Source organism: Oncorhynchus gorbuscha, unplaced genomic scaffold (assembly GCF_021184085.1).
Source record: "Oncorhynchus gorbuscha isolate QuinsamMale2020 ecotype Even-year unplaced genomic scaffold, OgorEven_v1.0 Un_scaffold_2057, whole genome shotgun sequence".
NCBI lineage: Eukaryota > Metazoa > Chordata > Actinopteri > Salmoniformes > Salmonidae > Oncorhynchus > Oncorhynchus gorbuscha.
Genome location: NW_025746659.1, coordinates 28,221 through 40,793, shown reverse-complemented (window position 1 = coordinate 40,793; position 12,573 = coordinate 28,221). Strand labels below are relative to the sequence as shown.

Below are 12,573 nucleotides of genomic sequence, written 5' to 3'. Positions count from 1 at the left end.
TACAGGTGAACAGTATATGGATCACTATACAGAAGTAGTGCACATTGGGGTTTGAAAAAAATATGTAATTTGTTTCCTATTTTTCCCCTAAACGTTCAGCACACATCAACCAATATAGGTCAGGTAGGTATATACAGCATGTTTTGTAAACACTTACTGCATGTTTGAAATGTTTACTTGAATTCCTTACATCCCAAACAATGTGTCACTACCAAAACATAGTGAAAACGTTTTGAAGAATGGGGGAAATTACATCTGTCTGAAGATTACAAAATGAGGGTTCTATGACCCTACTATGATATACCATCTGACTACATTATCATGTGAACACTATGGGCCCATTATCGTATCCAGTGGGTATTGCCAAGGTTGCAAGCCTTGCGTCACCACTCAGAATACTATAAGATGCACGTGTGTTTACCATTTTGCAATTATGAAGAGGCTAAGGGACAAGGAGCCAATGTCCTAACATTACATTATTGAGTTAACCTTCGCTCAGAGATGCAGTGAAATCTTGAAATCAAATCAAATCAAATCAAATTTATTTATATAGCCCTTCGTACATCAGCTGATATCTCAAAGTGCTGTACAGAAACCCAGCCTAAAACCACAAACAGCAAACAATGCAGGTGTAAAAGCACATGTTTGCAATCCAAACATGACAATGGAATTCACACAGTAACATTCATTTAGTTGATTCACGTTTCATCAGTCTTCACACTTCTCCTGGGGACAGGGACTACATGTACATTGAAGTATTATGACACAGGAGACACCCTGAGAACACTGAATGGTCAGAAACAGTTAAGAGACCTCATTAGAGACCTCATGTTGCTTGATCATCCTATTTTTACAACTTAATTTAGGAAAATTAGAACAATCCGAAAATTATTTTTGATACTGTCGCAGAGCTAACTAAAAAGCAGCATTCCCCAAGAGAGGATGGCTTTCACTTGAGCAGTAATAAATGAATGAACTTCTTTGAGGAAAAGATCATGATCATTAGAAAGCAAACTACGGACTCTTCTTTAAATCTGCGTAATCCTTCAAAGCTCAGTTGTCCTGAGTCTGCACAACTCTGCCAGGACCTAGGATAAAGAGAGACACTCAAGTGTTTTAGTACTATATCTGTTGGAATTATTATGAATAAATGAATAAACAATATCCCCATTTTAAATAGAATTTTAACTAAGTAAACGTATACTCTGTTATATTATATCTGATTAACAATATGAGTTCATAAGAAGGGATTGTGTGACACGGACAAGGAGTAATTAAAGTTAATGAACACCATTCCAACTAGGAAGAAAGGAATGGGTGGTGGACTGTGTAAACACATAAGGTCGTTAACCTAGCGTTGAACCTACAGAAACTTAGCTCTGGGGTTTTTAGATAAAACAGTGAGTGTATTCCTAGGTTTTCTGTTAATTAGAACTGTCAGCTCAGTAGTGTGTTAGTAAGTTAGAATGAACTTTTCATCTCACTTTGTCCCGGTCGAGAGGAGGGGATTCTGTCAACCCTCCCGTGGTCCTGGGGTCAGGGTGACCCAGGTCCTGTGTGTGGGGGGCTCCCCTTTCTGTGCTCTGTGCTCGCGGGTCAGAGCGACCCAGGCCCTGTGTTTCCAGGGCTCCCGCTCGGCGCTCGCGGGTCAGAGTGACCGTGCCAGCCACAAGCGAGGCGTCGTGTGCCGTTGAGCGTAGTAGAGAGTCTGCGAGTGTGGCGAGGCTGTGACCGGCTCCCCGCTCTGCGCTCTGCGCTCTGGCCTCCCCGCTTTGCACTCTTGGGTCAGAGGGACCCTGCAAGCCACTACACAGGTCCGGACGTGCCCCGCTGTGTGCTAGAGAGCAGCCAAGTGTTGTAGTTGTGCTCTGTGCTCTGCGCTCGTGGGTCAGAGCGACCCAGGCCCTGTGTTTCCAGGGCTCGCGCTCTGCGCTCTGCGCTCCTGAGTCAGAGCGACCCTGCCAGCCACTGGCGAGGCGTATGCGGTTGAGCGTAGTAGAGTGTCTGCCAGTGTGGGAGGTTGTGCCCGGCTCCCCGCTCTGTGCTCTGGCCTCCCCGCTCTGCACTCCTGGGTCAGAGCGACCCAGTCCCTGTGTTTCCAGAGCTGGCGCTCTGCGCTCCTGAGTCAGAGCGACCCTGTCAGCCTCTGGCGAGGCGTATGCCGTTGAGCATAGTAGAGTGTCTGGCTCTTGGGTCAGAGAGACTCAGCCAGCCACTACACAGGTCCGGACCTGCCCCGCTGTGTGCTAGAGAGCAGCCAAGTGTTATAGTCGTGCTCTGAGCTCTGCTCTTGTGGCTCAGAGCGACCCAGCCAGCCGCTGCACAGGTCCAGACGTGCTCCGCTGTGTGCTAGAGAGCAGCCGAGTGTTATTGTTGCTCGGGTGGGGTGGGTCAACTGCACACGGCTACACACGAGCGTAAAAGCGAGCCTCGTGCATTTTCGGGTCTCAGTCTCCCTCGTAAGCCATCCGGCCGGCCCTACGTAGAGAGGATACTAATATTGTCAGCGCCACACACACACACACACACACACACACACACACAGTGACCGGCGCCCCACCCGTGCCAAGTGCGCTCTTCCCAGCCTCTCAGCGGACCGATCAGTGGAGCCGAGCGGCCATGGCCGCGCGTTTTACGGCCGCGCAGGTTCTAGAACAGATCTTGTCCAGCGTGGACCAAGAAGACTACTCGGATTGCCAGGAGGAGGAGGAAAAGGTTTCGGAAGACGAAGACGGGGAGGAATACAACCCCGAGCACTGCGAGGTCGACGATGCCTCTTCTCCCTCTTCTGAGGAAGAGCCCAAGGAAGAGCTGCCCGAGGACGAGCACAAGGACGAGCACGAGGAAGAGATCTCCTCGGCCCCGGACCAACTGGAGACGCCGTTGCTGTCGAAAAACGGCAAAATCGAGTGGTCCCCCATGGCCTACGGCCGCCACCGCGGGGCCCTCACGATCTGCCACGCCGGGCCGGACCAGACTCCGGGCCCCACGGCCTATGCCGCGACCCAGGCCCGCGACATCGCGTCCGCCTTCCACCTGTTTGTCACACCTGCACGGGGCCAGAAAATACGGCGACGGCTGGCGACCCATGGACGCCACGGACCTGCGCGCCTACGTAGGGCTGCTGATCCTAGCGGGCGTCTACAGGTCCCGAGGCGAGGCCGCGGCAAGCCTGTGGGACGCCGAGAGCGGCAGGACCGTGTTCCGAGCTCCCGCCCGCGCTGCTCGAGTCCAGGGGCAGACAGGTCCTGTCCTCCAGGTTCGCCTTCACGCCCACCGCCACTCTGGTGTCCTACGTGGCAAAGAAAAACAAGAACGTGCTACTTTTGAGCACGCTGCACACAGAGGGCCACATTAGCGATTGCAGCGACAGGAAGCCAGCCGTCATCCTAGACTACAACTGCAACAAGGGCGGCGTGGACAACCTAGACAAGGTGGTCGGCACCTACAGCTGCAGACGGATGACTGCCCACTGGCCCCTGGTCATCTTCAACAACATCCTCAACGTGTCCTCCTACAACGCCTTTGTCATATCAAGCCTGACTGGATGCCTCGCAAGCGGAACAAGCGCACTGTGTTCCTCGAGCAGCTGGGAAAGGCACTTGTGAAGCCGCTGATCCATAGAAGGCAGCATCTGCCCCGCACCGAAGCAGCGTCAGCGCTTGTCAAAGTCCTACAGAGTGCTACGGCGGCGGCGCCTCGGGATCAACAGCGCGAGGGCCCCGCAGCTGGCACGGCTGCTGCCCCGCTCATTTCCCCGGTCACCGGGGCAAGTAAGGGGAAGAGTTGTCAGCTCTGCCCACCCAAGTAGGACTCTAAGACACACACGGTGTGCTGCAGGTGTAAGAAATACATCTGCAAAGGTTGTTCACACGCCTACTGTCACACTTGCGCACATTGGGCCTTTAGCCAAGACGGGACAGGGTGACCCGGAGGACGCGGGACTAGACACAATACGAGGACGACGGGAGGGTTAAAAATGTATTTAATTTTTGTTCTATTATCTTTACTATAGGTTATAACTGATTTTGGCCCAATAGACCTGACATGTTACCTCTTTCAATGAGCTTTCCATTTTGATATGGTTATTTTACCATAAAATCTTTAGGCCAACCTATAAAATAAAATATTTAAAAATCTGCATCCCTGCCCAGCCTGGCAAGAGTGGCCCAAAAGGTGTTTAGCATCCTCATTGGCTCTGCAATGTCTGAGAGGGTATTCTCCACTGTTGGCCTGCTCTACCGGCACCATCACATGAGCCTGAAGCCACAGACTCTGGCCAAACTTGTGTTTCTAACTGTTCATTCAAAGGCACTGTATGCTGAGCCTAATAAGGCATTTTTTGTTTCATTTGTATTCAATTCTGATAATACCTGTCTGGCTCCTGAAATATTTAGATTGTTTTTGCGTTGTTTAATATGACATGTGGCCTATTTGAAATGATGAACGCTTCTTACAGTCACTTTTTCATGTTGTTTACTAGAATACTTTTCATTCAAATCATATGGTTTGGTTTTGATATGTCAAAACCAAATGGTAGGTCCAGGTAGTCACTAAAAATAGATGTGTTTTTGTGATTTTAATGAAGGGAGCGAATTTAGAATTGAGGAGTGTTTTTTGGCACTTAATTCCACTCACATGCTCTGATAGAGAACAGAAGATGCCACATTGAAATTAAATGTGTTTGTATGATTAATGCCTAAGCAAATTCATTTCCGTGTGTCCTTTCTGTGTTTGGTTCAACAGTTAACCCAAACTAAGCTAGCAGTGATTTTAAAAATCGTATGGAAACATGTTCTCAGAATGTTCATTTAATTACCTTTGAATAACCTCAAATTTGCGTTCTCAGAACTTTAATAAAACCTTCCATGGCAAATGTTCTCAGAACCTCCATGCAACTTAAACAAATCTAATTCCCAGAACAGGTGAAATGTTCACTACCATTCTCAGACCGTAAAAAAAAAGATAACGGTCAGGAAAGTATGGTTTCATTTCCAGAACCGATAGGAAACCAAAAACTTACATTCCCACAACTTCCAAGGAACCAAATGTCCTAGCTGGGAGGCTTTCAAATGGCACTTCAGACAAACAGATTGCAATTTTGGTGCACACAGAATGGAGTCTTGAGTACATTCAAGTGTGTGTTCCATGGCAAATCTTCTGTTCAGGACAACCCAGGGCATAAAACATGTCACACTAGTAACTGTGGATTAAACATAGAGCTCATGAACGTTGACACTGTAAATGACATGAGTTTTCAAATATGGAAATGTGAAGTGCACATTCGGATTCAAGGTGTGTGGTTTGCTTGTATGACATCAAAGCAGTATTTATTATGATCCTCAAGGTCTCATCTTTCAGAACACATTGACTCCTCTCGATTTAAAGCATTTCCCTCACTCATACAATAACAAATGTGCAAAAGTAGCCCAATAGTATGTGGCATCTTCTTGTTGTGCACGGTGCTCAGGAGCATGCTAGTTTTCTGTTCTTCCTGATAATGAATTGCACCCACCTGGTGTCCCTGGTCAAAACCAGTCCCTGATTAAAGGGGAACAATTAAAAAATGCAGTGGCGCTGGATTCACGTCGAGGTCCAGAGTTGAGTTTGAGGGGCTGAGGGCAAGTGAACTGAACTGAGCAGTAGGGCAAGTTGAGCCTGCTTTAAAGTTGCCCCAGGTGTTTAAGAAAAGGAATTCAAACAGGCATATCCTAAAATGGATATTTCTGGTTCATCACCATTGTTTAGGCGAAAGACAGATAATTTATGGCAACCGGGCAAATTGAGCCTGCTCTGAGGTTGTCCCTTTAAGGAGGGCATTTGTTTCCAATGGAGTTGCTATGGTTCTGGATTAATATAATTCTCAGCCTACCACTGGCTGTGGGAGGAGCTCACAGCCTGCAATAAAAAGGGCTGATTACTTCGAATGAAAACAGAGTTCTACGTGTTAGTCTGTCTGGGAACATCTTTGCATGTTCTAGTGTAGTTTACAATACAACTGTTCTTTAGCTCCTGGAGGAAACATTTTATTTTACGCTATAGATATATTAGATATATTTTCCAAAATGACTGTGTCTGTAAGCAGTTGTTTCATCACTCTTGTCGTTTTGTTCCTTTGGCGGATCGAAGACATTGCAGAAGCTTGCAAATGCGCTCCTGTGCATCTTCAACAGGCTTTTTGCAACGCAGACGTCGGTAAGGACATTTTGGCAATATTTCTGACTTCTAGGGTTCTCAACTCCGGTCCTAGAGTTGCTCAAACGGTACAATTTTATTGTAGCCCTGGACAATAACGCATGATTCAACAATCATCAGGCCCTCAATGAGTTGAATCAGGTGTTTTTGTCCGGGGATATTACAAAGTTCTGTTTGGTATACTCGAAGGCTGTAGCGCAGCATGCATTGTGGTTATAATAATTACCATGATATGAACATGCTCATTGTATTTACATACTCTAAACCCTCTTCCTGGAGAGCTGCCATCCTGTAGGTTTGTGATCCCACCCTAATTTGCACACCTGATTCTAATAATTAGCCAGTTGATGAACTGAATCAGGTTTGTTACTACTGGGTTTGGATTGAGAACCTGCAGAAGGGTAGCTCTCCAGGAACCGGGTTAGAGAGCCCTGGATGTAGCACTGGCCGAGACTCCTGCTACACCAAGTGTTATATTTGCCTCTAGGCCTACACATTATGCCTACAGTTGAATGCTAAATTATATACACCAAACAAGTTAATACTCTTTCTACATTTAACCCAAGGCACTCAGTTGTAGTGTAGACTTATTTATATCGACTAGTGGTAGGCTACAGATGCCGTGACTTAATTTGAGCCAGTTTCACACCATGAACATAGTCCTGCAGCAATGTGTATTGTTATGTGGAGTAATAAATATTTTTCATTTGTGCAAATAAAGTCTGGCATTTAAGTGCTATCTCTCTCAGAATGACCTTCTTGATCCAAATCAGTCAGGTTTCAAGACTAGTCATTCAACTGAGACTGCTCTTCTCTGTATCACGGAGGCGCTCCGCACCGCTAAAGCTAACTCTCTCTCCTCTGCGCTCATCCTTCTAGACCTATCGGCTGCCTTCGATACTGTGAACCATCAGATCCTCCTCTCCACTCTCTCCGAGTTGGGCATCTCTGGCGTGGCCCACGCTTGGATTGCGTCCTACCTGACAGGTCGCTCCTACCAGGTGGCGTGGCGAGAATCTGTCTCCTCACCACGCGCTCTCACCACTGGTGTCCCCCAGGGCTCTGTTCTAGGCCCTCTCCTATTCTCGCTATACACCAAGTCACTTGGCTCTGTCATAACCTCACATGGTCTCTCCTATCATTGCTATGCAGACGACACACAATTCATCTTCTCCTTTCCCCCTTCTGATGACCAGGTGGCGAATCGCATCTCTGCATGTCTGGCAGACATATCAGTGTGGATGACTGATCACCACCTCAAGCTGAACTTCGGCAAGACGGAGCTGCTCTTCCTCCCGGGGAAGGACTGCCCGTTCCATGATCTCGCCATCACGGTTGACAACTCCATTGTGTCCTCCTCCCAGAGCGCTAAGAACCTTGGCGTGATCCTGGACAACACCCTGTCGTTCTCAACTAACATCAAGGCGGTGGCCCGTTCCTGTAGGTTCATGCTCTACAACATCCGCAGATTACGACCCTGCCTCACACAGGAAGCGGCGCAGGTCCTAATCCAGGCACTTGTCATCTCCCGTCTGGATTACTGCAACTCGCTGTTGGCTGGGCTCCCTGCCTGTGCCATTAAACCCCTACAACTCATCCAGAACGCCGCAGCCCGTCTAGTGTTCAACCTTCCCAAGTTCTCTCACGTCACCCCGCTCCTCCGCTCTCTCCACTGGCTTCCAGTTGAAGCTCGCATCCGCTACAAGACCATGGTGCTTGCCTACGGAGCTGTGAGGGGAACGGCACCTCAGTACCTCCAGGCTCTGATCAGGCCCTACACCCAAATAAGGGCACTGCGTTCATCCACCTCTGGCCTGCTCGTCTCCCTACCACTGAGGAAGTACAGTTCCCGCTCAGCCCAGTCAAAACTGTTCGCTGCTCTGGCTCCCCAATGGTGGAACAAACTCCCTCACGACGCCAGGACAGCGGAGTCAATCACCACCTTCCGGAGACACCTGAAACCCCACCTCTTTAAGGAATACTTAGGATAGGATAAAGTAATCCTTCTCACCCCCCTCCCCCCTTAAAATATTTAGATGCACTATTGTAAAGTGGCTGTTCCACTGGATGTCATAAGGTGAATGCACCAATTTGTAAGTCGCTCTGGATAAGAGCGTCTGCTAAATGACTTAAATGTAAATGTAAATGTAAAGTGAACTTTTTAGGTGGCTTTTTAAACCTTGAATACACAAGTTTGCAGTTCATGCAATGGGATGATTAAATTCAGATTTGGCCACTGTATATCACTTACATTGGACAGTTAATTTCTTTCATGTGCTCCTTAAAAGGAATGTTTTCAACCTGAATTGTACTTTAAGGGCACACATATTTCTCTGCACAGCTGTGGTGCCATCTTGAGGTCTGAAACATCTGCCAAATGTGGCTTTTGTAGTGTAACGTCCCTTAACTGGTACAGCTGTTAGGAAAAACCTTTTCTACTGTAGTTTCATTAGATCAGGATGTCTGCAAAACCAACTGTAATTCCAGTGATAAAAGCAACACGTACATCTGGTGTACTGGTCCTAATGATAGACAGCTGTGGAATAGAGGGAACTTAACCTTACAGGAGTAGTTCATCCGTTTGGCAAGGATGAATCGTTTGAATATCTTCTGAATCAGACTGAAGTGAAGAGGTTGTCGCTGTCAGCACCTTCTACCCAGACAGGTGGGTGGAGGTGGAGCTGGTGTCATAAGGTCTGTACCTGTGCCTCAGTCTTCCTACCACCACCTGAACATCTGCAGACCAGGTGGGGTGTAGTTAAACTAGGCGTGTTGAATTAAAGGCAGACTACTAGAGCTAGGAATCTAGGACCTGGAGGTATAATGGACTTGTCTGTTGAGCCCAAACAGGGTGAACTTATGCACAACATTTTTAAGAATGTAATATCTTGTCTGTGACGTGTTCTGTTGTCTTAGATCTCATAACGCCCTTAAACCATCAGTGTCTAACTGACCATTGAAAGGAAAATGGGGCTTGTCAGTTAAACCACGTTTCTCTCTTCCAGTGATCAGGGCAAAGGTGGTTGGTGTGGGAGTTGTGTCTGGTAACACCAAGTATGACATCCAACAGATCAAGGTATGATTAGCCTTTTTATTAAGTGGTTGTTCCTTCCTGCACTGACTCATTGAAGCCCCCTGAACCCCAGTCTGACGGCTGGGCCCAGTTCTCTCCTTTCCCCTTCAGTGTTTGCAGATCTGGGTTGGCATAAACAGTGCAGTTGTGGAGCTTCCACCATATAAAAAGGAACTTCAGTAGAAATGCCTCTTGCTGGAAAGCACATTATTCAGTTGCTGTTCCTACCAGTCCTAGACTATGGTGACATCATGCACTGCCCTTTATTGATGGTGATGGGGGGGGTTGGTACTCATCCCTGCATTCTCTACCAGGAAGTTGGCTGGCTCTTTGTTATTTTAGTTGGTAATTTGCCAGATGTTCTTTTATAAAGCACTTTTACTAACTCTCACTGTACCTAACATTATTATTGACCTTTAGACATTATAGTTAGTCTCTCAGACCAGGGATGTTTAACTCTGGATATTCCATTGGGCTCTCCTGAGTTGGATGAATCTGCTTGAAATATTTTTGCGGAACGATCTTAAATGTTCTAAATGTGACTTGTAGTTGCCTTTAGGGCGACTCAGAATTGTTTTGGACTTTTCTGCTTACATTTTGTGTTTCTCGAATTCGGGCTTCTGTAAAAAAAATTACCTTTGTCTCTGTATGACACCCTGATAAAAATGAAGGTTAGATTAAGCAATATTTTTTGATCTGCAAACATCCGGATGGGGTATAGGGAGGGAATTAGGAAAGACTTAGTGCCTGAGAGCTGTAGTCAGTTAGGTTAAACTGTATATTTAGATGTTTGACAGATCCTTCGTTCTCTCCTTGTGATTGGCTAGATGTTCAAAGGTCCTGACCGGGTTATCCGCGCCATCTTCACTTCATCCTCCTCAGCCTCGTGTGGTGTGACCCTGGAAATCAACAAGGAGTATCTCTTCACAGGTGTGGTTCTCCCTGTTACCCAAGTTCATTGTTATCACTGGTTAACCTGCTCAACCTATGCTTGCAGCATCATGGCCTATTCTGAACTATTGACTTCATCTTGTACAAGTCAAGCGCTTCAGAAAAAATACTTCTTTAATTTAAAGTTAACTAGGCAAGTCAGTTAAACATTCTTGTTTGCAATGACGGCCAAACCCTGACAACGCTGGGCCACTTGTGTGCCGCCCTATGGGACTCCCAATCACGGCCGGATGTGATACAGCCTGGCTCTTCCAGTTACACTTTATAATACCAAATGTTAAGAATTTAAATGTTTAATGCTTATACATGTTTACAACTAGTGCATCGCTAAATTCTAGTGTTCCAGGCTGCATCAATATGTCTTCCTGCTCCAGGGTAAAGTTACCCCCAGGGACAGATCTAGGATCTGTTTCAGCCTCCCCCAATTCTAATCTTAACCATTTGTGGGGGAAAGAAGGGTAAACTTGACCAATGTCAGCATCTGGGGGTTAACTTTTACCCCACAAGTTGATGACTCACTTTCTTCTGTCTTCAGGCAGCCTAAATACTAATGGCAGGATGCATATAGTCATGTGTGACTTTATTCAGTACTGGGACGACTTGAATGTCACACAAAAGAAGAGCTTGACTCGACTCTACCGAACCGGCTGTGCCTGCAAGGTGTGTGACAGGAATTATAGTAAAATTACTTTACACCACTTGTTCAATTTTTACTTTGTCACATTGGCTGAACACAAGAGCTATATTATTGGGGTAATGATCAGTTGGTGATCTGGGTCTTTCTCTCTCCCTGCTCTGAGCTACAGATCATCCCCTGCTCTTCCCTCCCCTGTCCCGTCAGCGCCCCAGATGAGTGCCTTTGGACAGACTGGTTGTTGAACGATGGCGAAAGTGGACCCCAGGCCAAGTACTCTGTCTGTCTCATGAGTTTTTTGGGGTCCTGTTACTGGTACAGGGATCTGGATCCATCCAAGAAGTAGTTCCTGGATATTGACATCTCCATAATAACTCTACAGGCCTTCCGCTCAGTGGCTAAATATGCCTGCAATTTAAAAGCTGGTCACTTGTGCAATAAAAATAAACTACTACTCAAATATAGTGCTTCAAGTATTAATTTATTGTGTCATTCATCAGTTTAAGCTGGAACCAAAGGTGTTATTGAAACTAAAAAGTGTCTGTGTTTCTGACTAGAACATTGTTCCTGAAATACCATCATAAAGCCTGGGTTGTGTTCAGCTGGACACTATATTGTAGAATAAATGTTTTTTACATGGTCTTCCTTGACAAAGAAATGCAGGTGTGGTTCCCTTCTGCACATTGAATGTAATGTAATTTGCTGAGAACACTCACACTTGCTGACAGAGTTTTCACAACCTTGGTTCTTAAATTTTTCAATATTTTCTCACTCACTACCCACTGGGCAATGTATTCAACACTTGTTGCATCAAAGTGAAAATAATTTTGGATTAGAGTAGTTCAATCCTTTATTTGATATCTAGACATTGAACTGACATCTGTGCTGAGTGGGTAGACTATGAATAACCATTCAGAATATTTTTAATGTATTTAACTAGGTGCTCCAGTAAAAACACATACCTAATTGCAATGACGGCGTAACCTGGACAACGCTGGGCCATCAAACCGTGGTCTGTAGTGACGCCTCTAGCACAGATGTAGTGCCTTTAGACCGCTGTGCCACCCGGGAGCCCCCAATGCATATTCGCCTCCTTTTCAGCACCAATTGGGAATATGCAGATACTCAATTGTGTATTTAAAATTTCTAATAGGAACCTGGTTTAGACTATTGGTGAAATAAAAATACTGTTCCGGATTGACCATGTCTAAAAGTAATGGACTATCGTTTCTCTTATTTGAGCTGTTCTTGCAATAATATGGACTCTTTTACCAAATAAATGTTCTGTATACCACTCCTACCTTGTCACAACTGATTGGCTCAAACGCATTGAGACATTCCACAAATTAATTCAAAACACCTGTAACGGGGTTAAATTGGTGATTCCCCTTGCCACTTTATTGTTAAGCCAATGGGTTTTTGGTTTGAGTTTGTCTTGCCTTCACCTACTCAACATGGCATCTTATTGGCTGGTTTGCGTAGCTTGCTTACGAGGGGGGATGTTCCAGTTAGAATCGTCCCAGTGAACAAGCACCAAACCAGCGGTAAGTTGTTGGTTGCAAAGCACCGTACGTCAAAAGTGATTTTCTGCTCTCAAGTGATTTAAATGTACAATTTATATCAAATAGTTCGTAAATGTTATTCAAACATCACATAAGATGCAGGGGTTTTTGGAGAATATTTGTTGTGCATTTTGTTGTAGAGAATTCACGCCAGTATT

The 12,573-nt window shown here is 46.0% G+C and overlaps 2 protein-coding genes across 2 annotated transcripts in view; both read left to right on the top strand.

Moving 5' to 3' along the window:
- Positions 1–12,573, top strand: part of LOC124024901 (metalloproteinase inhibitor 2-like) — a 55,018-nt gene that overhangs the window by 20,942 nt on the left and 21,503 nt on the right. The window lies entirely within an intron of this gene.
- On the top strand, positions 5,913–11,313 carry LOC124024900 (metalloproteinase inhibitor 2-like). Its single transcript, XM_046338631.1, has 5 exons — positions 5,913–6,195; positions 9,201–9,271; positions 10,096–10,198; positions 10,755–10,879; positions 11,026–11,313. Exons 1-5 carry the CDS (start codon positions 6,066–6,068, stop codon positions 11,197–11,199), a joined length of 603 nt encoding a protein of 200 aa, XP_046194587.1. The 5' UTR covers positions 5,913–6,065; the 3' UTR covers positions 11,200–11,313.